The 27,843-nt window shown below is 43.4% G+C and overlaps 1 protein-coding gene across 1 annotated transcript; it reads right to left on the reverse strand.

Annotated features, from left to right (window-relative positions):
• Positions 1-884: 884 nt before the first annotated feature.
• Positions 885-17,306, reverse strand: LOC133895049 (putative F-box protein At4g22180). Its single transcript, XM_062335256.1, has 3 exons — positions 17,173-17,306; positions 1,420-2,376; positions 885-1,260 (listed from the first exon to the last, which is right to left on the reverse strand). Exons 1-3 carry the CDS (start codon positions 17,304-17,306, stop codon positions 885-887), a joined length of 1,467 nt encoding a protein of 488 aa, XP_062191240.1.
• Positions 17,307-27,843: the final 10,537 nt, after the last annotated feature.

Consider the following 27,843-nt stretch of genomic DNA (forward strand, 5'->3'; position numbering starts at 1 on the left):
GCACAATGCATGGGCGACTGCAGTGGGACGGAGTGCATCCGGTGCTTGGAGGACTCGACGCGAGTGGTGCTGTCGATTTGGTACTCATGGGGAGAGGCAACGCAATAGTTGGTGGTAAAGGGGAACGACAGCAGTCTGTAGGGGAGAGAGCGAGTCTGTAGGGGAAGGGGAGAGATTGTAATAATCTGATGTTGTTTGTTCTAGATTGTACAGTCCATATTCTAGATTATGAGAATCAAAATCTAGATTGTTAAAATCACAATAAAAAATAAACAGACCCTAAGTTTGCCCTACCTCTTCTATCACCCCTCTCCTCTCTCTCAAGGTAGCTAGTAAGCCATCACGGCTCCTGGACGCCCGGGGTCTAGGACCTCTCCCACCAGTACAGCACAACTACAATTTGATGAACTTACTAGGTTCCAACAATGTTAGCAGCATTTCAGCAAGTTTCAATGCAGCATCACAATTCACAGCTAGACCAGAGCATCGCACAATATCAGCACTCAAATTAACCCAAAAAAAAAGATATTTACCTTTTGTAAGTCAAGTACGAGACCCAAGACAGCTTCGAGCATATGTAAGTACTAAGGAACAAATTTTGGATGAAACAAGTATGCAACTATATGTCCCACCAACTAAAAGTCAAATAAAAGCCCTAAATGATAAATTTACACCAGGAGTAATACCTTCATGATGTTTGCACATGAAAACAATTTTTTTTATGGTACTGATTCATAGAGCCATAGAGCAGCCAGAACTCTTCCTCCTCCCTTTCTTCCCATTATTTTTCTGATATCTGAATTACAGCCTTTTATTTAAATAAAAATTAACAATACAAAAGAGGGTTCCAGAATTTAATACCCGAGATAAATAAAAAAATAAGCTTATTTGCTGAATGCCAAATTCATCTTTGCAAGATTGGGTATTGTCCATGTGGGACAAGGCCAGTTGGAGCAAATCTGAGACACAATTTCCTTCCTTGTGCTATTTTCCAAGTTGAGAACTCCTATATCACGAGTATGATTCTTTAATAGCATAATCAGTTCCTCATGATCATCAGTGAAGTAGGCATGATTGACCTTCAATTGCGGGTGTTCTGCAGCACCAAGACAGAGTGTTTGGTTATGCCCAAGAAATAACATATGGTGTGGCAAGCTGTTAATTTTCACAAGCTCTTTTGCAGCCATGTCCACTTTGTATACTATGATTTTCTTTGTAATATATCGTACGCGCTCATCCTCTTGCTCTGGAGCATTTACTATCCCCGGTGCATCACCATCCTCGTCCTCCTGATCTGGGTGATTTAATAACCCTGGTGGATCACCATCCTCTTCTTCGTGCTCTGGATGATTTACTATCCTCGAAACTTCCTGCCCTGGATGATATACTATCCCTGGTGCATCTTGTTCTTCGTGCATTGGATGATCTACTATCCTCCAAACTTGCAGCAGATCACCCCAAGGAGCCGGAATGATGTACATGCTCTCGTGAATAAACTTCACCCGGTCCATAATGACATTCATTGTGACAGTGGAGGCAGTGAGATCATAAGCGTGGATTTCTCCAAGTGATGTCAATGCATACAACAGACCATCCATGCACACGCAATCTCTATAACGTGTGTTGGGTAGCAGCAAGTTCCACTTATCATCCCCTGCTCTTGCAAACGAAAGCTGATGGTACGGATTGTGGATGAGCACCACAATGTAGCTTCCAGTGGACAGATCAGGGAACACAAATGCCTTGAAGTAGAGGTGCTCACGCTGATCATTGAGAGCATATATCTCAGGCGCCCTGCCACTGTGGTATGATAGCTCGTACATGTTGATAGTGCCTGAGTCATCAAAGATGGGCTTCACTTGCTTGATGGTAATCACTGACGGGAGAGCAATCTGTTCACCAGTGATTGGATTGGCAAGGTGCAGCTCAGACGTTTCATCTGCAGTAATCAGCCAGCCATTGGAGGACCCGATCAGAAACTGACTACGGATGGGTGGCTCTGGGAAAGTTAACTTGTATTCCCTCTGTTCCACGAGGCTGTAGAGACACGCAACATTCTCACCAGTAGATTCAGAGGCGTAGAGCAGGCATGGCATCTGGGACTTTTTGTACTGCCTAAGATCGCGCAGACTGGTGTAGGCGGCATGCCAAGAGGAAGAGACAGAATCCGCACGTATGAGGTCAGGGATCTGAAGGTTGGCAAAGATAACCATCAACATATCCTGCGGCAGCTCCGGCATCACGCCCACCACAGTATCCAGTTCCTTTAGTGATGCATGAACATGTTCATCTTTTTGAAATTTCTTCTGTAAACTGTGAGGAAACACCAGCAGTTTGGGCAAAACTTTGAAGAAAAGATACCACAGATCTTTGTTACTGCATTGGGGTAAGAATGCAATTGCCCCCTATTTTTATTCGTCCTTCTGAGTTTGTGGTGTTTCCGGTTGTCATCTTTGCTACTGCATTGGAACTGATGTTGTACAACTTTTATAGGTGTTTGGTTCTCCAATGAAATTGATGCGATGCTTTCACTAATTGTTTGAAAGAAATGAACATACTGTTTCTTCATTAGTTTAAAGGCAACTTTGTGCGGTAAGCATCCTAATGTCATGTACCATGCAAGGTGCTTTGGCATGAGTGCTTAAAGAGAGATAATGTTGACACATCATTAATCACTTGTATAAAAACTCTTCTCTCCAAAGCATAGCCCTAATCCCATCGTGTGATTAGGCTCCGCAAGACGCCGTCGATCTACTCGAGAGAACCTCCATCACACACCCATGGAGGCACCACGACAAGATCGTCCCTCTAGTAGATCCATAGTTCCGCTTCGACTAGCTAGGAGTAGATCCATACACCCCCTTATATTAGTAAACTCCTATTTCCCTGGTATAATCAATGCAAGACAGGACATAGTGTTATTATTAGGAAGTAGGTTCAAACCTCTATAAATCTCTGTGTCTTCCTATGCGTGTACGCGGGTGCAAGGTACCACTATACATATAAATAAATACTTGTTGTATCGACTTTTTATTTCATCAACAGCTGGCACCATTCATAGGGATTCATTTCAGATATGTCTTCATCAACATCACGTGCTAAATCTCCGGTGTCTAGTTACTCAGACTTCGGGTTCTACATTGACATCAGACCTAAGATCTACGCGGAACCATGCAGGAGGGTCTAGGATCCTCGATCAGTCCAGATTAACTTCGATCTGCCCTTGGCAGGTCAAGACGATCGTCCACACGATTGTATGGTCTACGAGCCAATAGTTCCTACCACACCTACGACCCTAATTGCCATTGATCCCCTACGTCAGGGACTCGATGAGTATATCCCTAAGAATGAAACTCGCTTATCGGAGTTTGACGCATCTTGTGGGATGATGACAACTTCTACGCTGTCAATATGGTTGAGATAACCCCGACCACCAAGAATGTCAACAATGTTTCTCCACAACATCCTCCTCTCACGGATACCGAGACTAAGGCTGTGAACATCCAACAACCCAATCCTACTCAAAAGCGAGTTCACAGGAAAGACAAGGGAAAATTCCGTCAGCTACATTATGATGACACTCCCATATAAGGCGACGATGGCACTACAACAAATTTGCTAATTTGTGACGTTCTATAAATGCCATGGTTACATGATTTTTTTTGGCACAAAGTATAGTCTATGATGATTAGGTGAGGAAAATGTGACCGTCACCAATTGCACATCTCTGATTGCAATCGGTGATGGAAATCACTATTTTTGTCATAGTTTTCTATGACGATCCTACTTCGTCATAAATTTATGAAAAAAATAATCGTCATGGTTTAGCCAATTATCATCACAAAGTAGTGTCTATCACTACATAAGAAACACACAAACCACATTAGTGACTGCTGCTTAGTCCACGTCACTAATGTACTATTAATGACGGGCCTTATGAGGACCCATCACTAATGTGACCCCAAGCTGGGACCAGTCTCAGACCCGTCACTAATATGAAGTCATTAGTGATGGATGAGAAAATAGCACGTCAATAATGATAGTAGTGAAGGGTCACTTAACAACCTGTCACTAATGACTGTGTCATTTGTGATGGGTTACAAAGGGATCACTAATTAGTGCCAGGTGATAACAACACCTGTCATTAATGTGCAACTTGGGCTGTGGCCCAAGCGGCCTTTCTGGTCTAGGTGGGGGGAGCAGGTGCCCGATATAAAAGGCTAGGTCACTGTGGCAGTTTACCCTAATCGAGTAGGGAGGCCCCATGCACGTCGACAGCACACCCGATCCGGCGGCAGTAGCCACAAATCGAGCACAATCCTCCCCTACTCACCAGATCCGTGCTGGGAATGATGCTCCCGCGTGGTACAGGGCGCTCAGATCAGGTGGCGCCTTGGGTCCAAAGAGGTGACAGGTGGTGGAAGGACTTTGGTGAGTGCTCAGGCGAGGATTCGTGCTTTGGTGAGTGCGAGAACTACGAATTTGTAGATCTGGGGCCCGTGCTCTTACATCGGCGGTGCCTCGGGTCCAAGGCGAGGACAAGCCACTGCGCGACTCATGGGCTCTAGTCTGAGGGCCACAAGGCAGTGGCGCTCCTCCTCCATAGCCTTGTGTTCGAGGTGTTTGGCATGGACATCCTAGCCAGATCCGCCTCCCTCTTCACCGATAGCTTTAGCGGCTACCTCCGCATGCTCCTCTCCATCGATGTCTTCGGCGCCATCCGCTAGCTCGCGCAGTTTTTACTCACCGACGTGACCAAGGACTACCTCGTACTTAGCTCCGACTCGCGCCTCCTCGTCATCCTCGAGTACTGCCCCGACGGCAACCGCCTCAACAAGAAAACAGACAAGGACCTCAAACTGCCAGTCACTTTCATGATCACGATGCTCCAGTCCATCCAGGTACCTTGCTTTCCCCGCTGTGCTCTTGCTTGCTGGGGATGTAAAGGACTATGTAATGGATCTAGCAACAACTAGTATCTTAATGTTACTTTTTTTAAATGACCCATTTTAGATGTATTTTCTTGTGTATTTAAGGTTTACAAATTAGCTTGTCTTCTATTTGTAGAAATATGGTGAAGACTTACTCCCTTCTATCCTGGATGCATTGAATGAGAGAAGAGCTATTCTTTCTCTTCTTTTTTTAGGTAGCATCTCATCCAAAGTTTTCTTTATCCTGTGTTGAGAAGGAGAGAAGAGCTATTCTTTCTAAGCTTCAAATGATGAACACAATTGAGTAGTCTTGAGAGAAGAGCTAAATGTTTCGCCAATAATTCCTGTTATAGTATTTGCTAAATGAACAAACTGCACTAGCCTTTGCTATAATGCTTGCAAGGTTTTTTGCTTTGCATCTTTAGTTAGATTAATTGTGTCATCCGTCATGTAAACAACAGTGCTTGCCGAATATGATCCGATAGAACATAATAGAGGAAGAACAAAACTCATTTTCAATTCCCATTTATTTATTTATTTGTTTTTTAAACACACATCAGTGACGAGACTGATGTGAAGTCATCAGTGACGGGTCCAGACCTATCACTGATGTGAAGTCATTAATGACACATTCGGAGTGATGGAGATTTTACCCGTCACTAATGAGGCTTAGTACCCGTCACTAATGTGGATTTATGAGGTAGTGTGTGGTGCCCGCCACGTCAGTCCTTTGCCAGGAAATATGACATGGCAAATGATGTGGATGCCAAGCTAGATCTAACGTGGCTAGGGTGTTTGATGTGGAAAATGGCATGGATGCCGAGCTGACATGACATATGATGTGGATGCCAAGCTGACATGGCTAGGCAGTTTGACATGGCAAAATGACATGGATGCTGAGCTGTATCTAATGTGGCTAGATATTGTGACGAATTATTGTCATAACTTCTCAATTATACAGTATGTAATATATTAGCATTTCCAAAAAGTATTCATGCATACACTTGCAACCATATAAGTATACACAATCAATTATACAAGTGCATGATCTCTCAACCGCACTCATAAAGTTACAATAATAGCGGCAATGAACAACAAGCACTCCTTACACCCATGCATAGACATAACAAGAAGCTCCTGAACATTGAGGCTGAATCAGAGGCTTCCTCCCGCTCCAACTACAAGAACTAACAATACCCAATTAATTCATGTTGTGATTTAAAAGCAATGAAAGAAAACTGAAGACAATTTATTCATGTTTTCTATGATTACTAGGCGAGGCAAGCATGTGCTTCAGTATGTACTAAGTGCCAAATGAAACTACGAGATTCATTTAGAGTATAAACAATTAAAGTAAACACAACATGTGCTTCAATATGTACATAGTGTTTTGTTACTTTAGCATTCCATAACTTTAGAGCTAGACAAACCCAAATTTGACCAGACAAATGGAAAGCAATTATTTTCTGGCAAATAAGAATTAAAATGGCAATGCCCATAGTTCTATTGACTGAAATGACACCCATATAATTAATACAACTTGTCAGGATAAGCTAAAAAGGAGAACATGTCAGGAAACAAGAAGTTTGTCTTCTATAATGATAATTATATGATTGAAGGATTTGAATCTTGTTCTATGGTTGAGCATAATACGGAGACATAGAACAAACCAAGAGGCTTTGATCTTAAGCACTATCCTTCAAGATTGATAGACCAAAGCAAGTAGGTAGGTGTTCATAACTTAAAGCACTACAAGCATGTTTGAAATCTCCCTTTGAGCACCAGGGACCTATAACAACTCAACCTTGACTTGACATAAACATAAACCATTGAAGAAAGAATGTAGTCTACTTCATATATTATTAGCACTTCATATATTATTAGTATCAACCACTTGAATAGAGTATCAGATATTATCAACTTGAACTGAAAGAGACCAGAGTGAAGCATATTTTGGTTTGCAGAATTTCTTATTTTTGGCAAAGCATATTGAGCCAACACAAGAATAGCTTCTATACAACTGGATATTTCACTCAATCACCATTTCACAAGCCACAAATGTTGTCAATAGAGAGAGTGTTGGGGAACGAGCAGGCTACGCTAGCCTAAAACAAAAATTTTCTACTGCATTCACCCAGGAAACCATGCTAATAAGAGATCATAGATCGTTACTGCTCGACGGGCAGTGCAGAAGAAGAAGAGTTGGAGTAGACTGATCCAACGTCTTGCGTGTCAAACTCCCTGAGCATCTTCTCGATTAGATCCGTGATTAGCCTCGTGCAAGTGGTCACGCTCCTCGACCAACTCCGAGCAAGTGGTCGTGCTCCTCGACTAGCTCCCAATTAGGTCTGTCACGTCCTCGACCAGTTCTGAGTGGTCGTGTTGTACTGTCTAACCAGATCCGAGTAGTCGCGTTGTGCTCTGTGACCAGACGAGCAGGTATGTCGACCGGTTCGTCATGACTAGCGACCAGTCCCAAACGCGTCACGATCAACTCACCGAGAAGATCAACATCGCAATAGCAGCAGCGCCTCTACGATATCCACACGTATTGGGCAAAAACACCGAGTGCCGATGTGCTAGCACCGCACACACGGTTAGGGTTTTTGGAAGGTCGTGTAAAAGGCTGTGGCTAGGGTTTTGAAGTGGCTCTGCTTCTACATACCCTACCCACGCCTCTCCTTATATAGAGCTTGCCAATAGGCTCCTACGTTGGAGGCCCTTTAGGATTCTAACTCCTCATGGATCATAATCCAATCAAAACCCATATACGAATCCAATTCGCATGTTTTGTTCTAACCCATTAAGTGTGTGACCCATTAGGTTCATGTACAAACGGCTATGACTCAGAAACTATTTCAAAACCGAAATCAATAGCGGTCCCTAGCAGGACATGTTGATTCATGTGTATACACAGAAGATCATATCGACTAAACTTGATATGCACATGCACCGATCCCTTTGCCTCACGATACCAGTCAAGCTCAAGGTAAGATATGTGCCACCCTTGTGATAGCTCGACCTTTCACTCGATCAAGTAGTGGATTCATCATGATTAACTCCTTGATCATATTAGCATGGCCATGCACTTTCTCAAGCTAACTACCTCGAGGGGCCCAGAGATATCTCTCCCGTTACTAAGGAGGGGCAAATTACATCTTGATCGCTCACACCCCACAACATGTTTCATGACAAACCCGAAACTACCTTTATGACTACCTAGTTGTGGAATAGTGTTTGGCAGCCCCAAAGTATGCCACTACACATTCTGGGAATCAACGACGATCTCAGGTCTAAGGATCCTACTGGTACACCATTTGAGATAACAATTGATGTCACATCATAATAACAATCTCAGTAGTATCTCAAGGTGGGTTTATCCAACATTATGTTCTTTAACATAAATGTCCATATTATTGACCCGGTATCTCCATACCTATGATCTATGAAACGTGATCATCAATCAATACATGTGCTGGTCTTATGTATCATCACAATGATACGCGACCAGGGATTGACTAAGAATTACATCATGATATAAATAAAGAGTTTCATGAATAAGTCACATACTTGCCAATCAAAATAAACGATAGTCATTCTTTGAATAACACATTATTTAGAAGTATATTAACATAGACATGTGATACAATCATCTTTATGATTGCCTCTAGGGAATATCACCTTCAATCTCCCACTTGCACTAGAGTCAATCATGTAAGTATCTGATACCCATAGCTCTCATGTGCGTCTCATGCTTGGGCCGCGAGAGTGGCTTTGTCAATGGATCAGAAATATTCAAATCCATGTGCACCTTGCATATCTTTACATCACCCCGATCTAAAATATCTCGAATAAGGTGATAGCACCACAATATGTGCTTGGACTTCTGATGTGACCTAGGTTCTTTGTCTTGCGCAATGGCTCCACTATTGTCACAATAGAGATCCATTGGACTAGAAACACTAGGCACCACATCTAACTCAGAAACAAACTTTCTGTTCCAAACAACTTCCTTTGCAGCTTCAGAAGCTACGATATACTCGGCCTCCATCGTGGAATCACCCACCGTTTCTTGCTTGGAACTCTTCCAACTCACTGCTCATCCATTGAGGAAAAACACAAAACCAAATTGCGATCTTGAATCATCCTTGTTGGTTTGGAAGCTAGCATCAGTGTAGCCATCTACAACGAGCTCCTCCTCACTTCCATAGACTAGGAACATATCCATAGTTCTTCTCAAGTACTTGAGGATATTCTTTACTATTACCCAGCGAGCTTCACACAGGTTTGATTGGTATCTACTCGTAACACTTAGAGCATAGGAGACATCTGGGCGTCTACAAAGCATGGCATCCATGATGGACCCGATAGTGGAAGCATATGGGATCACACTCATCCTCTCGAGCTCATCAATGGTCGAAGGACACTGACTCTTGCTAAGAGTGATGTCATGTGACATTGGCAATAAACCTTTCTTAGAATCCTGCATATTCAACCTTTTCAATACCTTGTCGATGTATGTACTCTAGCTTAATCCGATTAGCCTTCTCGACCTATGTCTATAGATCTTTATGCCCAATATGTATGCTGCCTCTCCTATATCTTTCATTGAAAAACTCTTTTGCAACGAAGATTTGATAGCATCAAGCATCAAAATATCATTCCCGATCAATAATATGTCATCTACATATAAGACCAGAAACACAAGTGCACTCTCACTAGCCCTTTTGTAAACACAAGACTCTTCTTCATTCTTGATGAAACCAAACCCTTTGACCACTTCATCAAACAAAGATTCCAACTCTGAGAAGCTTGCTTCAGCCCATAGATGGACTTTTGCAGCTTGCATATCTTCCTAGCATTTTTCGGATCGCAAAACCTTCAGGTTGTGTCATGTACACATCCTCACTTAGGTTTCCATTAAGGAAAGCTGATTTGACATCCATCTGCCATATCTCATAGTCATTATATGCGGCAATTGTTAGGATGATCTGGATAGACTTTAGCATTGCGACAGGCGAAAATGTTCTATCATAATCAACACCTTGAATTTGCCTGAAATAATTCACCACCAATCGTGCCTTATAGGTTTGAACATTTCCATCAACGTCTATCTATTTCTTAAAAACCCATTTGCACTCAACTGCTTTAATGCCATCGGGTGAATCAACCAAGTTCCATACTTGATTATTATGCATGGATTCTATCTCGGATCTCATGGCTCCAAGCCATCTCTCAGATTCCAGTCCCACCACCGGTTCTGAGTAGTTCTTAGGTTCATTATTGTACAATAATAATATATCGTGTTGCTCAGTGGTTAGGAACATAAACCTCTCAGGTGCACAACTAATCCTTTCTGACCGTCGTGGGGCTGGCATCTGCACAACATGTTCTGTAACATCCAATTGTGGTTCAGTAGGAGCTGAAACACTTTTTGGTGGTTCCTGAATCTCTTCGAGTAGCACCATGCTCCCACTGATATTCCTTGAGAGAAACTTTTTCTCCAGAAAACACCGTTCCAGGCGACAAATACTTTACCTTTTCCCGGTTATAAAAGTAATATCCTTTGGTTTCCCTAGGATACCCCACAAAGAAGTATTTATCTAATTTGGGAGTGAGCTTATCTGATGTCAAACATTTTACATAGGCCTCACAACCCCATATCTTAAGGAAAGACAACCCAGGACGCTTCCCGGTCCATATCTCATATGTTGTCTTCTTTATAGCTTTAGATGGAACCCTATTTAAAGTGAACACAACAGTTTCTAGAGCATATCCCTAGAAGGATAATGGAAGATCAAATTGGCTCATCATGGACCAGAACATGTCCAACAAAGTCCGATTCCTTCGTTCGGATACCCCATTCCATTGAGGCATACCCAGAAGAGTCAACTGTGGAACAATTCCACATTGCTTTTGATGATCACCAAACTCATGGCTCAAATATTCACCTCCATGACTAGATCACAGAAATTTAATTGTCTTGCCAAGTTGATTTTGTGCTTCATTCTAAAACTCCTTAAACTTTTCAAAGGACTCAGACTTGTGCCTCATTAGGTAGAAGTAACCATATCTACTGAAGTCATCGGTAAAAGTAATGAAGTACTAAAAACCACTTCTAGCGATAGAGCTTATTGGTTCACATACACCAGTATGTACAAGGGCCAACAACTCACTCGACCTCTCTCCTTGACGGGTGAAAGGCACCTTAGTCATCTTGCCAAGTAAACAAAATTTGCATGTATCAAATGATTCAATATCAAAAGAATTAAGAAGACCATCTTTATAGAGCCTCTACATGCGTTTCTCATGTATATAACCTAAGCGACAATGCCAAATAAAAGTGGGATTCAAATCATTAAGCCGAAGCTTCTTCATATTAATGCTATAGACAGGGTGATGAGCCCATGGCTCCTTCAGATATGATCAATACTGCCAATAATCCTCAAATCATACAAGGTCTAATTACAAGAGCATGTGCATGACAATTAGACCACCAGGTGAACTCGTTTGTCGCTGTTCATGCCTTATTGGATGGATTACTACTAAATTCTTGTGACGATGTATTGCTTAGGAACGTGGGAGAAGCACCATAACCTTACCCGGATGTCACACCTCGAAGGGCAAGTCTACTCGGACTCGAGGCTGAGCTATAGTCGTAATCATGGTCGAAGTCATAGTCAGGGTTGAGTCGCAAGACAGCACACCAGTAAAACAGGTATAACTCTCTCATACGAAGTCCGTTTAGGCAATCTTGGATATTTTGGAAAGCTTACGATGAGCCTTTTCCAATAGATATGAGCTCGACCAAATATTCCTTATAGTTTCATAAGAGTCAAATAAATAAAGTGCTGAGCCACCGTTTTGGACCTAGTTAGGTCTTGTAATCGTGTCGGGGTCGGAGTCCAGGTTATGTACGCCTCTTTCCATGGTTGCACAACCTGGGTCGACCTACTCACATCCCCCCTATATGTACCTAGTAGCCATCATAGTTTAGGCTCAGCTTTTGCTTAGATTATTCTGTTTATACAGTTTCACCGCTAGTTCTGTTTGGTAGAACCCCAACTCGAGTACTTCATTGGTAATTAGCAATATTCAGATTGTATCTACCTGTTCTTGCTTGTGTTCTCGATTCTCTTGCAGGAAAAGCCTTCTTGGCAAGATGAACCGCATCTTGATACGGTTGATAACCACGGAGTAGTGGTGTAGTGGTTGCGAGGGTTCTCGATCTGTTCTGTTCGGAGCCTTTGGATCATCAACGTCGAAACTGCACCAATTGACTTATCATATTACCTTCGGAAGATCGGGAAAACGCGCATCAAGTGGTATTAGAGTCTCAGTTGCCCGTTAGGTAATCTCAGTTATGCCCTTTTGTTTCGACAAGTTCCATTACCTAGAGTCTAGAAAATTGCCCCACAAAGAGATTTATGTTTTAGTTCTTCCGCTGTCCAAACCACTTTGAGCCTTTCGCAATTTTGTTCTTAGTATTCATGTTGTTGAGTTTAAGTCCATTGTCGGTGCCTTTGTTGCTAGTCAGTTATCGTGATCTAGTTTCTAGTGTGGAGTCTTGCTGTTTAGTCATCGTGTGTCTCTGCCTGCCCTTGTCTGCAATAGCTGAGATTGTATCTCTAGTCAAGTCGACCAACTACTTGGGTTTGACCATTAGTCACTTCAACCATCTACTCGAGCACGATCACTAGTCAAGTTGACTATCTACTCAGGTTTGACCACTAGTTCTTTTAACCATCTACTTGGGTTGATCACTAGTCATTTCGACCATCTACTCGGGTTCGACCACTAGTCGTTTCGACCATCTCCTTGGATTCGACCACCTAGTTGGATTCGACCATCCTTTTGGGTGCGACCACCTAGTCAAACTAAACTATCCACTCGTTTTTGCCTCCACAACCTAGTCGAAGTCTATCTGTTTCTGGTTGCTCTTGGACACCTTACATACTCATCAAATCGAGAATTGTCCAACAAAGTTCGAGTATCAATCGATAGCCCAAACAGAGGAAGCCAGAGTTCACACACACACACACAGAGTATCTTTTGTTTTACCTTTATACCCCTGCTCTCCGGAAAAAAGTTTGTGACCCACGTACCTCATTGGTCTTAGAAAAAGCAGTAGAAGAGTTTGAATTTGTCACATTCGCAATAAAAGAAAGAAAAGAAAAGCAAGCAAGAAGCAAAGAGTGCAAAAAAAGAGAAGAAGCAAAGAGTGCAAAAAAGAGAGAGAATTAAAAAAAAGAGAATCAGTTTGCATTGCGAATTTTGTTCCATTGTGCTTGTGTCTGATATAATTTTTGGCTTTCTTAAGGTAGTTCTAGCAACGTGTTTGGGCCAGCAACTGTGACGAGTACTGTGGACTTTTATTCAGCTTTGTTAATCTGATTTCAATTATTGCTATTCCTTGCTACTAAATATTGCCTATCCAAGCTACACTTTCTCTCGATCAAAACAGTTTCTCCCCTTACAACTACCTCACTCGCACCCGATAAGGTATCACGAACCAGCCACCGGTTGTGGCAACTGCGGTGTTTGGTAAGAACACTTGCAAGAGCATGGTAAGATACTTGAGAGTGTGTGACTCCACCTCCACCACCTAGTAGTTGATCAGGATAATTTATCTTTCATTGTTTTCTATCTTTGACTAACCATGGCAGGAGAAGCATCGGATGCACATGAGTGTGTTTTGAGGGAAGAACTCACAATGGTGTTGAATGATTATCAACAAGCTATCAATGACGACATCGATAAGAAGCTTGCGGTGACAAACACTACATTGCAATGACTTAATGATAGTATTGTCATGCTTAATACACACTTTGATCCTCATGGCGCAGCCCATGAGCAAGAGGAGTCTGTCGTAGATGATGAAATATTGAGGCAAGAACAAGACGCCATTGATGCACGGCAACAAGACCAATTAAACTTCAACCGTCAAGGTATGAGAGGTAATAATTTTCAGCAACATAACCTACATGTTAATGATGATCCAGTTGCTAAGGTTAAGTTTACAATACCATCTTTTGCGGGTGCTTATGATGCTAAAAAGTATTTAGATTGGGAGATGATGGTTTAACAAAAGTTTAATGCTCATTTAGTTCCTGAAGTGCATAGAGTTAGGGAAGCCACTAGTGAATTTAAAGAATTTGTAATTATCTGGTGGAATAGAGTATGCATCGATGGATTAGCGTCTACCACATGGAATGCTTTAAAGGTTGCTATGCATAACAGATTTGTTCCACCCTCTTTTAAATGTGATTTGTATAAGAAATTGTAGCGCTTAAACCAAGGTGATAGATCCGTAGAAGAATATTATCAGGAGCTACAAATTAGTATGTTGCGTTGTGATATTATTGAGGATGAAGAGGCTACAATGACACACTTTTATGGAGGGTTAAGACAAGAAATTCAGGACATCGTTGATTACAAAGAATACAATAGTGTTCCTAGATTGTTCCAACTTGCATGTGTGGCAGAAAAAGAATTGCAGGGACGACAAAAGAGTCCAAGGAGCAGTTTTGGAAGCACGACCACTTAAAAATCAACACCGGGACAAGTCAAAATAGACCCACATTTAGCTACATGGTCTACTGCCCCCTTCTCGAGTAGGGCGCGTTCAGTAGTATCTTCGACACCGTCACACACTCCCGAGGTAAACAAATCCCTAAGTGTGCAGGGTCCAACCAAGAGCTCTTCTTCGATTGCTTCTACAGGCCGATCGACCAGGATTGTATGGCACCGATGCAAGGGAATAGGCCACGTCATGATGAATTGCTCAAGTCAGTGAGGATACATTGTAACAGAAGACAGTGGATATGTAAGTGCTAGTGATGTTGAGGATAGATATGCTCTTGCAGCTAACCATGCAGGTGATGAGGATGGACGTGAGACGGATATCGACCATGAAGAAGTGTTCGATGAAAATGCCACAGGGGATTATCGGATCTTCATTGTGCAGTGAGTGTTAAGCACTCAAATGGAGGCAAGCAGAATAGCTACAATACCACAATTTGTTTCAGATGTTTCTCATAGTCAAGGATTATCGTGTTCGAGTCATTATTAATGGAGGAAGTTGCAACAACTTGGTAAGTTCAAATATAAATAAGAACCTTGCCTTGCCTATAAGAAACCATCCTCACCCTTATCATATTCAATGGTTCAACAACAGTGGTAAGGTGAAGGTAATGCAAACAGCTAGGGTGTATTTTTCTATTGATTCATACCATGATTGTGCTGATTTTGATGTAGTTCCCATGCAAGCATGCCCTCTTTTGCTAGAACGACCATATGAGTTTAATACTGATGCAACACATCATGATAGAAGTAATAAGTACACCCTTTTGTATAAAGGAAAGAAAATAACTTTTCTACCTTTTACCCCTGCTGAAATTGTGAAATGTGAACAAGAGATAGCTGAAAATAAGAGACAAGAGTTTGAGAATGAATCTGAAAATCAGCAAGTAGCGGAAACTTTTTTTCCATCCAAAAAGGAGAAAGAAACTACAACTTCTAAGTTCGATGGAATTAGACTAAAAGGGTGTGTTATGCTTGCTACTAAATCTAACTTAGCTGAAATTTATGCTAATGAGCTGTCATGCTATGCTTTGATAGGCAAAGGGGCCTTAGTTTCACTCAAGAATATATCTAGCTCTTTGCCTGCTGCTATTGCTAACCTTTTGCAGGAGTCCGTGGATGTATTTCTAGTAGAGGTACCCCAGGATTACCTCCTTTTCGAGGGATTGAGAATCAAATTGATTTGATTTCAGGAGCAACTTTGCCAAACTGTGCTGCATATAGGACCAACTAGGAAGAGACCAAGGAAATTCAGTGACAAGTCCAAGATCTATTGGGGGGTCACGGACCACCTCTCCTGCCTAGCCTTCGGCTTCGCCTCTGACGCACCGTTGCCAGGCTCCGGACGGAGTACCTCTGGAGCCGAGCAACGACTAAGGGCCGAGGGGGTCGCGGACAGTCTATCCCGCGTAGCCTTCGGCTTTGCCTCCAATGCGCCGTCGCCAGGCTCCGGACGGAGTACCTTCGGAGCTGGGCAGTGGCTAAGGGCCGAGGGGGTCGTGGACCACCTCTCTCGCCTAGCCTTCAGCTTCGGTTCTGACGCGCCATCGCCAGGCTCTAGACGGAATACCCCCAGAGCCAAGTAGTGGCTAAGGGCCGTGGGGGTCGCGGACCACCTCTCTCGCCTAGCCTTTGGCTTTGGTTCTGACGCGCCATCGCCAGGCTCCGGACAGAATACCCCCAGAGCCGGGCAGCGGCTAAGGGCTGAGGGGGTCACGGATCACCTCTCCCGCCTAGCCTTCGGCTTCGCCTTCGACGCGCCATCACCAGGTTGCAGACAAAGTACCTCCGGAGCCAGGCAGCAGCTAAGGACCGAGGGGGTCACGGACCACCTCTCCAGCCTAGCCTTTGGCTTCGCCTTCGACGCGCCGTCGCCAGGCTCCGGACAGAATCCCTCAGGAGCCGGGCAGTGGCTAAGGACCGGGGAGGGTCGCGGACCACCTCTCTTACCAAGCCTTCGGCTGCGCCTCTGACACATTATTGCCTTCAACCCGGACAGTCGCTAAAAAACCCGAAGGGTCAAGGACTACCTCCGGAGTTCGTCTCCAAAGGTTCCAAAGGGACTTCACTGAGTCGAAAATCTGGAACAAATTAGGAAGGAGGCCGTACTAGTCCCAGGCCCGAGGAATAAGCAGTAACTGGGGACAACGAGGTTGCCATTGCTCCACCCGGTTCTCCTCAGTTACCCTACGTATCCATCACCACCTGATTCTCAAGGCCACCTCTCCCCTAGAAGAAACAAAATCCGCAATGATCTATGCGAAGGCTTGGTGCCCTGGTCGTCAAGAAAACTAGCCATCACCTTCGAAAGGGATGAAGAAGCACGGTTTGGAGGCATGAAAGCACGCACGCATGCGGTCACCTGTTCAAAAGATCCCCTCGCATTCCAATACGGAAGGAGACACGACCGTTCCCGAAGGTCCATGTTATATTATTAAACAACCAGTACATCCAGGGGATACAAACTAAAACAACAGTACAGAAATTGCCACGAAGAAGATAGATCCCTACGGAGCAAAACAAGGCGAGAAAGAGTACAAGGTGACTAAGTTCGGCCATGACATGGATATATCACGGTGTCACCAAGTACACTATCCCGGTGACAGCCTTCCCCTCCTACGGGTCCCGGTAGAGGCCACGCATGGGATGACGTATGTGCCTCATCTGCAGCCTGCCGCTGCGGAAGTGGATATAGTAGCCAACTCCTGAGTTGTCGGAGGACGCTGAGGAGTCAGAGAAGGTCACCGACGAGTCCTTCTCCCTTGCCTTCTTGGCCTCCTCATGCTTCGCCATCGGGAATACATACGCTGGCTCACTCTCCCCTGCAGAGATGGAAGCGGCGTCGCCACCGGCGCCTTTGCCGATGACCGAAATGGTCCGACTCCCGAAGAAGCCATCAAGATCATCGACATCTCCGAAGAGGATTAGGAGGAAGACGATGCCATACTCAAGTCAAGGTTACTGCTTGCTCGTTGGGCTGTGGAGACTCAAACTTGGTAACCCCAGCTTTATACCCGGGCCATGCAGCCACGTAGGTCTAGAAGATAAAGCGGGATGAACTTCGCCGTGTCCTCCCATTGAACACCTGGGGGGGGGGGGTTCGTGGCCATATCTGGGTTCCCTCCAACACATGGCAGCGCTCCACGACGAATGCCTTGCTTTCTCGCACGGACGTCTCATCACATTAATAACCTAAACCCCTTTTGGCGCATGATAGGGTCATGGGCACAAGACCTTAAACGAACCCCCGCATTATCCAGTCAGAACGTGGTAGTCGCACGTCTTGTCCCACCAGGAGAACGCGTGGGATTCTCCAAACCCACACGTAACCTCTACTCTAGCGACTTCAAAGGACTGAGAATTGCCATTAGGCATCCTTGATACTATGCCAGGTCAGGGTTGATTTTTCCTCGGCATCCTTTCCCCCTTCTGAAACATCGGGGCCTGAGAATGAGGGGGTACTATTGGGGGGAAAATAAACTAGCCTGAGGATAGTGGTTGAAGATCACCATCCAGGTCCCTCCGGAGCTTTGATCTTCGAACCCTCTGTTAAAAGCTCGATCTCCGATGTCATCAGATCCTTTAATGGTACCCCTTCATACCTACGAAGCCTTCCCTTGGTTCCGCCGGCTCCACCTCCTGAAGCCTCCCAAAACATGACCTCCCAAAGCCTCGGTCCTCCGAAGCTTCGACCTCCCGAAGCCCCGACCCTCTGGGGTCCTGCTTCCAAAAGCCTTCACCTCCCGGTTCCATGCCTCCCGAAGGCAACGGGGTGAGTTAGTAGGCTTAGGGAGATTTTCTAGAAGGGGAGCACCGGTTATGCTTTGCCTGCAAGGAAGTGACCGGCATTAAAAGCCTAAGCTGGTGGACGACGCTCTGACACTCCGGCGTAATGGAGGCTATCCTGACACCCCTGACAGTGCGGCGCTAGGCCGCAATTGGCGACTGGCTCGCCGCCTTTAGGGGGCAAGCACCACGATTGTTACTACGGTGGATATTTATCTCCCCGATAGGGTAGAAAGTAGTTATCTGGGATAAGGCCTAATAATTCGGTCAGGTCCCAAATATTTGTACATTACGATAACTTGTATGCCAAGCTACGCATGACCCTATAAATAGGGGGCCATGGTCACCTGGGAAAAAGGAGGACGCGGTGAGAAACAATGGAGAACACAGCGAGAAAGAACAAGCAAGATAGCGAATGTGATACAGTTTTCTACCATTAATATATTCGTGGTGTTCCTTCCTCTTAAACTTCATCTACAAGCTTGAGTCTCTTGCTTAGAAGAAACTCTCGCCGTACTTGCTGGGGCAAGATGACCTCTTGCTCCAACAACAACATATACACTAGAATCATACATCATACATAGATAGAATCATACAACCATGCACATATTACATTTGAATATATAGATACATAATAACAATCAAGTTACATCATATAGCTTGCATGACCATCTCCTTTAACAGCCAGCCCTTCTTGATGATCAACGCGTGATGAGCCCATGGCTCCTTTAGATATAATCAATACCACTAATAATCCTCAAATCATATAAGGTCCAATTACAAGAGCACGTGCATGACAATTATACCACCAGGTGAACTTGTTCCTTGCTGTTCATATTTCCATGGATGGATTACTACTAAATTCTTGTGATATTTTATTGCATACGAACGTGGGAGAAGCACCACAACCTTACTCGGACGTCACTCCTCGAAGGCCAAGTCTACTCAGACTCAAGGCTGAGCTCTATTAGTAGTCGTGATCGTGAACGAAGTTATGGTCGTGGTCGAAGTCGAGTTCGAGGACAACACGTCAGTAAAACGGGCATAACTCTCTCATACGAAGTCCGCTTTAAGCAATCTTGGACATTATGGAAGGCTTACAACAAGCCCTTTCGAATGGATATGAGCTCAAACAAATATTCCTTATAATTTAGTCAGAGTCAAAGAAATAAGGTGCTGTGTCACCGTTTTGAACCCTGCCGGGTTTTGTAATCGTGTCGGAGTCGGAGTCCAGGTTGTGTATGCCTCTCTCCACGGTTGCACAACCCTATGTCGACCTCCTCATACCCCCCTATATATACACAGTAGCCATCATAGTTTAAGCTTGGGTTTAGCTTAGATCATTGTGTTTAATACAGTTTCGCTGTTTATCGGTTTGTTGAACCCCAAACTCGAGTGCTTCATTAGTAATTAGCAATATTTAGATTACATCGACCTGTTCTTGCTTGTGTTCTCGATTCTCTTGCAGGAAAAGTGTTTTTGGCAAGGTCAACCGTGACTTGGCACGGTTTATAACCATGGAGTAGTGGTGTAGTGGTTGCGAGGGTTCTTAATCTGTTCTGATCTGAGCCTTTGGATCATCAACGTCAAAACTCCACTAATCGACTTATCATATTACCTTCAAGAGATCGGGCAAATGCACATCAACGCGCATATAGCAAGTGGCCCTGGTTGTAAGTTGTTCTTCGTTGATGGCGGTGCTGTCTCCTAGAGGGAACTCATCACATTGATTGTACTCTTCTTCGTCCATGACATTCTCAACTCCGACAATCCTTCATTTTCCTAGAAGGACTACGTTAAACTTTTGATTTGTCGGGTCTTGCATATAAAAGACGTGAACAACTTGTTTAGCAAGTTTAAATGGTTCGTCTTTGTATACGGCACGTTCGAGGTCTAAAGTAGTCATATTGTACTTGTCGACTTTAACATGTGAGAGTGTGACCCAATGACACCGAAAGTGGGAGATCTTGAAATGTACATAGTCGAGTTCCCTAATCTCCTCTATGTATCCATAGTACGCTCACACCCCACATTTGTCCTCGAAGGCATCTATGCGGACACCGCTATTTTGTACCATGCTCTTTTTATCATGTGATCTAATATAAAAGGTGTTGATGATTGGTGAATTGTCTATCTTAAGATGATGTAAATTTAGTAGGGGACAATACGTTGTTGAATCAAACACCAAGCACAAACTAGAGGTTATACTGGTTTGGTCCTTCAGAGGATAATAGCCCTACGTCCTGTGTTATTGTTGTTGGGGAACATGTAGACTACACTAGCATAAAACAAAATTTTCTACCGTATTCAATGATCAAGCCATGCTACTAGGAGATCATATATTGTTACCACTAGATGCGCAGCGCAATGAAGGAAGAGTTGGAGTAAACCGATCCAACGTCGTGCTCATCAATGTAGAGGAGGCAACTCTTCGAGCAGTTCCAAGCGGGTGCGTTGTGCTCCTCGACTAGTTTAGAGTAGCAGTTGCGCTCCTCAACCACCGAGTAGTAGTCGTGCTCCTCGACTAGCTCAGAGTAGCAGTCGCGCTCCTTGACTAGCTCCGAGTTGCAGTCGCACTCTTTGACCAGCTCCGAGTAGCAATCACGCTCTTCAACTAGCTTCGAGGATGACCACCTTCGAGCATGACTAGCTCCGAGCATGACATCGTGAATTTCACATTGAAGAGATTAGTGTCACAATAGCAGAAGTGCCTCTATAGTATCCACACATACAGGGCAGGATCGCCATGCACCGGTGTGCTAGCACTACATGCACAACTAGGATTTTGGGAGATCAGGTGGAAGGTTGTAGCTAGGGTTTTTCCAGAGTTGCCCCCACCTCTCCTTATATAGAGCTCACTAATGGGCTCTTACATTGGAAGCCCTTCAGGACTCTAACTCATCATGGATCACAATACAATCAAACCCATATACAAATCCAATCCGTATGTTTTGTTCCAACCGTTTAGTTCCAATACACGAACTAAAGCATACAAATCTTTATCATAAGTGGAATAATTTAGACTTGGCCCACTTAACTTCTCACGGAAATAAACAACAGGTTTACCTTCTTGAATTAACATATCTCCAATTCCAATCCTGCTAGCATCACACTCTAGCTCAAAGGTCTTACCAAAATCAGGGAGTTGGAGTAAAGGAGCATGGGTAAGTTTCTCTTTCAACAACTTGAATGCTTTCTCTTGTGTAGGTCCCCATTTGAAAACCACTCCTTTCTTCGTCAATTCATTCAATGGGGTAGCAATGGTGCTGAAATCCCACACAAAGCGCTGATAGAAACCTGCAAGACCAAGAAAGCTTCTCACTTGAGTAACAATATTAGGGGTTGGCCAACTCTTTATGGCTTTAATTTTTGCTTCATCCACTTCTATTCCCTGTGGAGTAACAACATAGCCAAGAAAAGAGACTCGATCCGTGCAAAAGATGCACTTTTCGAGGTTATCAAACAAACATACATCTCTCAAAGCTTTAAAAACAGCACATAAGTGATCAAAGTGTAGTTCATATGACTTGCTGTAAATCAAAATGTCATCAAAGTAAAACACCATAAATCTCCCAATGAAAGCACGTAAAACTTCGTTCATCAATCGCATTAAAGTACTAGGTGCATTAGTTAACCCAAAAGGCATTACTAACCACTCATACAAGCCAAACCTAGTTTTAAACGCAGTTTTTCATTCATCTCCAAGTTTTATCCTAATTTGGTGGTATCCACTATGCAAGTCAATTTTAGTGAAAATTATAGAACCACTCAACTCATCAAGCATATCATCAAACCTAGGGATAGGGTGACGATATCTTATAGTAATATTATTAATGGCTCTACAATCAACACACATACGCCAACTACTGTCTTTCTTAGGAACCAAACGAACAGGAACAACACAAGGACTAAGACATTCTCGTACGTACCCGCGATCCAAAAGATCTTGGACTTATCGCTGAATTTCCTTAGTCTCTGCCGGGTTGGTTCTATATGCAGCACGGTTTGGCAAAGTTGCTCCCGGAATCAAATCAATTTGATGTTTTATCCCTCGAATTGTGGTAATCCCGGGGGAACTTCAGCTGGAAATACATCGTAAAACTCCTGCAAAAGGTTAGCAAAAATAGGAGGCAAAGAGCTAGATATATTCTCGAGTGAAACTAAGGTCTCTTTGCATATCAAAGCATAGCATGATAGCTTATTAGTATAAATTTCAGCAAGATCAGATTTAGTAGCAAGCATAACACACTCTTTCAATCTAATTCCATTGGACTTAGAAGTTGTTACTGCTTTCTCCCTTTTTGGTGGAAAAACGTTTTTTGCTATTTGCTGATTTTTAGATTCAATATCAAACTCTTTTCTCTTATTTTCAGCTATCTCTTGTTCACATTTCACAATTTCAGCAGGGGTTAAAGGTAGAAAAGTTGTTTTCTTTCCTTTATGCATAAGGGTGTACTTATTACTTCTACCATGATGTGTTGCATCAGTATCAAACTCCCATGGTCGTCCTAACAAAAGTGAACATGTTTGCATGGGCACAACATCGAAATCAGCACAATCATGGTATGAACCAATAGAAAAATACACCCTAACTATTTGTATTACCTTCACCTTACTACTGTTGTTGAACCATTGAATATGATACTTAAGGGTGAGGATGGTTTCTTGTAAGCAAGGCAAGCTTCTTGATCATATCTGAACTTACCAAATTGTTGTAGCTTCCTCCATCAATATTGACTCGAACATGATAATCCTTGACTATGAGGAACATCTAAAACAAATTGTGGCATTGTAGCTGTTCTGCTTGCTCCATTTGAGTGCTTAACACTCGTTGCACAATGAGGGTCCGATAATCCTTTGTGGCAGTGGCATCGAACACATCCTCATAGTCGATATCCGTCTCATGTCCATCCTCGTCACCTGCATGGTTAGCTGCAAGAGCGTATCCATCGTCTTTTGTTACAATGTACGCACGCTGACTTGGGCAATCCTTCATGACATGGCCCATTCCCTTACATCAGTGGTATACAATTCCGGTTGATCGGCCTGTAGAAGCAACCGAAGAAGAGCTCTTTGTTGGACCCTGCACACTTAAGAATTTGCTTACCTTGGGAGCGTGTGATGGTGTCAAAGATACTGCTGAACGTGTCCTACTCGAGAAGGGGGTAGCAGATCGTGTAGCTGAATGTGGGGCTATTTTGACTTATCCCGGTGTTTATTTTAAAGTAGTCGTGCTCTCAAAATTGCTCATTGGCCTCTATTATCATCCTTGCAATTCTTTTTTTCCAAACACGCAAGTTAGAACAATCTAGGAACAATATTGTATTCTTTGTAATCAACTATGTCCTGAATTTCATGCCTTAACCCTCTATAAAATCGTGCCATTGTAACCTCTTCGTCCTCTATAATATCGCAATGCAACATACTAATTTGCAGTTGGCACAATTGGTGGCTGGTTCGTGATACCTTATCGGGTGCGAGTGAGGTAGTTGTAAGGGAAGATACCGTTCTGATAGAGAGAAGGTGTAGCTTGGACAAGCAATATTTAGTAGCAAGGAATAGCAATTAATGAAATCAAAGTAGCAAAGCTGAATAAAAGTCCACAGTACTCATCACAGTTGCTGGCCTGATCATGTTCGTTGAACTAGCTCAAGCAAGCCGAAGACTATATCAGACGCAAGCACAATGGAACAAAATTCGCAATGCAAACTGATTATCCTTTTTTAATTCTCTCTTTTTCTCTCTCTTTTTTCACTCTTTACTTTCTTTTCTATTTTTGGCACTCTTTGCTTCTTGCTTTTTTTTTTTCGAATGTGACACAAACTCAAAACTCTTCTATTGACTTTGGCTACCTCTATTTCGGCTATGGTGGTCGGATCCGAGAAGGTGGGCAACTCTAACTAGATGGTCGCGATGACTAGGTGGTCGAAGTACCTGGTCGGACCCCGAGTGGGTGGTCGGGTGACTAGTCAGAACCCCGAGTGGGTGGTCAAAGTGACTAGTGGTCGAACCCGATTAGATGGTCGACTCGACTAGTGGTTGAACCCGAGTAGATTGTCGAATTTGAGTAGATGATCGAACACAACTAGTGGTTGAACCTGACAAGTGGTCGAAGCGGAGTACGTGGTTGAATACGACTAGTAGTTGAACCCGAGTTGATGGTCGAACTTGACTAGTGGTCGACACGGCCTGTGACACAATCTCAACTAAAACAGACAAGGGCAAATCGAGATACATGATGACTAAGACAGCAAAGACTCGATACTACAAACTAGAACACAATGACTCAACCAGCAACGAAGACATTGACGATGGACTCAAACTCAACAGTGCGAAAACTGAAAACAAAATTGCGAAAAACTCAAAGTGGTTTGGACAGCGGAAAAACTATGATCTAAATATTTTTGTGGGGCAATTTTTCTTGACTCTAGGTACTGGAACAAAACTAAACAAAGGGGATAACTGAAATTACCTAACGGGCAATCAAGGCTTTGATACCACTTAATGTTCATTTGCCCAATCTTCCGAAGGTAATATGATAAGTCGATTGATGGAGTTTCGACGTTGATGATCCAAAGGCTCCAACCAAAACAGATCGAGAACCCTCGCAACCACTACACCACTACTCCGTGGTTAACAACCATGCCAAGACGTGGTTGACCTTACCAATAAGGCTTTTCCTGCAAGCGAATTGAGAACACAAGCAAGAACAGGTAGATGCAATCTGAATATTGCTAATTACCAATGAAGTACTCGAGTTTGTGGTTCAATAAACCGAAAAATGACGAAACTGTCTAAAATAGAATAATCTAAGCTAAACCTAAACCTAAACTATGACGGCTACCGTATATTTATAGGGGGACATGTGGGGGTCAACCTAGGGTTGTGCAGCCATGGAAAGATGCGTACACAACCTGGACTCAAACTCTAACATTACAAGACCCAACTAGGTCCAAAACGGTGGCACAACACCTTATTCCTTCGACTCTGACTACACCATAATGAATATTTCGTCGAGCATAGATCCATTTGAAAGGTCTCAACATAAGCTTTACTGCAAGTCTAAGAACGCCTAAAACGGACTTCGTATGAGAGAGTTATGCCCGTTTTACTGATGTGTGACATGCTGTCTTGAGACTCGACCATGACCATGACTTCAACCACGTCCATGACTTCGACTAGAACTCAGTCCTTGAGTCAGAGTAGACTTGGCCTTCGAGGGGTGACATCCGGGTAAGGTTGTAGTGCTTCTCCCACGTTCCTAAGTAATGAAATATCACAAGAATTTAGTAGTAATCCATCTAAGGAAACATGAATAGCGAGAAATGAGTTCACCTAGTGGTCTAATTATTGTGCATGTGCTCTTGTAATTCAAGGATTATTGGCGGTATTGATCGTATCCGAAGGAGCCATGGGCTCATCACTTCCTCAGCTCTCTATATTTAGAATACTCAACCATTCGTCGCCATCATATGCAGAACTCCCAAGAAGGGATGGCCACCAACTGCCGATCCTACCCAGGTGCTAGAAGGAGATGTAGTGCCGCCGTCAAACATTGAAGAAGGTAACCCGAGCCACTACCTCAACCTAGACCAAACAAACAACTATGGAGGTGACGAGGTAATTCATAAGTAGATGAATGCATATGTTCTACATATTATCGTATAGGTTCTCAATAATTATTTCACTTATGCGCACATGCCTGATGCTCTGGAGGGTCACGACAATGAGCAATCCCAGGAGCGGCATCATGCCTAAGGTCCCTCGAAGATGCCTATAGGACGATTTGTGATCATGGAGGTCTCACCAGCAGGGGAGTCAACTGCACTAGAGAGAGTTCTGAGACCATACAAGTCAGTCTATAGGATAGCTGTTAAGGATCACATGCCCATCAGCTACAGATTGTGGATTGACGAATGAGGTGATCCGCATGTAGTTCCTAATTCAATAAAAAAATGACATCTTAAGGCTAAAATGTTAGAGAGGTTTGACTTCCCTGCAGAGATAGATATGGATGTAGTTAAGCATAAGGCGCAAATGATGATGTGGCTTTCATTTAAGAATTGGAAGGGCACATTGAATAGAACCTATGTGCCGAAAGGTACAACGCCATATTTCAGCAAATGGCCGCAACCGGAAAATCATTGGCAAACATTTGCAGAGTAAAAGTTGTTAGAAGAAGCACAGAGGTTGAGTGAGTTGAACAAAACAAACTCAAAGAAGAAAGTCTACCCCCACAAAGTCGGCAGTCGTGGGTACGTAATGAAAGAATGGCAGTTGCAACAACAGCTAGATGAACTACAAGAGAGAGGTGTCACACATGAGACGGAGGGCTGGAGCAAACAATCGATGCGCTTCCTTCTTGGGAGGGGTGCTTCTTAATTACTCATCTCATGGAAGCTTATGCTTTACTGCCCGTTACCCACTGCCGGCTCCAAAACCGGCAGTGAAGGAGGTTTTGGAGCCGGCAGTGAAGCATGTTCATGTAGTAGTGGCGACAGTGAGTGTTACGAGACCCTCCAACCGAGTTTGGGTGCAAGTGTTGTGAGTGGCTCATGACGGCAGCGAAACACTACCTTAGTGAAGACGGTGACGATCCTCCAAATGCGTCTTGTAGGAGACCCACCGGCGTATGAGGAGCTCTAACGGCAAGAGCCGTGGAATTATTCGTCTAGGGAGATTTGCCTATGCTAGGGGCTCCAACGTGGACTAGTGGTAAGAGGTAACTCACTGATGTCGCAAGAAAAGTCATCTTGCTGAGTTTGCGCTCTCTATCTCATTTGCGTTCCATACTTTATATTGCACCATTTACTTTCTGCATTTATCTTTATTAGAATTATGATGTGTAATTTATTTTTTGTATCCTATGGTGCAAAACTTGTTGCGATAAAGTAGCCACACTACATACTAGAGAATATTTAGATAAAAATTAATTTAGGTTTTTCTTCTCCCCTCTTAAAGCGTCACCTTTCCTTACAGTACCTTTACCTCCTAGGCATTGGACTAATGGTTGGCATGATCACGAGTGCTCAGAATGTTGTTCTGTTTTGGTTTCCAGGGGAATGCATTGTGCATTCCACAATTCCGTTGTGAGTTGTCGTTGTAACTTGTACTAGTCCACTATTCATGTGTAGTAAATGTCAGCATGTCAAATTTAAAATAGTACCGGGTCTTTAACTACCGACGGATATTTATAAAAATCGTTTGTGTTCATCAATTAGACATAGATGGTTTTCATAAAAAATCATCTGCATCAATAGTTATATACAACTTTTAAGGAAACCCGTATGTGTGCTCTGGCACACCCAAATGATCGGTCATATTACAGACATATCTGTCTCAACAACTGCCTATGTGTATTTTGTCAGCGATGGGTCCTAGGAAACTATCTGTGTCACTCTGTCTATTTTCATGGTTTCCGTAGTAGTGATAGCATAACCACTGATTACTCTTAACTGAGTTATCTTGATCTGATCTTACATGCAAGTGAACCTTAACCCTAGGGAAGACCGTTCCTCATATCCGTCTACAACACTAAGGCATT

The sequence above is a fragment of the Phragmites australis genome, chromosome 16 (assembly GCF_958298935.1).
Source record: "Phragmites australis chromosome 16, lpPhrAust1.1, whole genome shotgun sequence".
NCBI classification, from domain to species: domain Eukaryota; kingdom Viridiplantae; phylum Streptophyta; class Magnoliopsida; order Poales; family Poaceae; genus Phragmites; species Phragmites australis.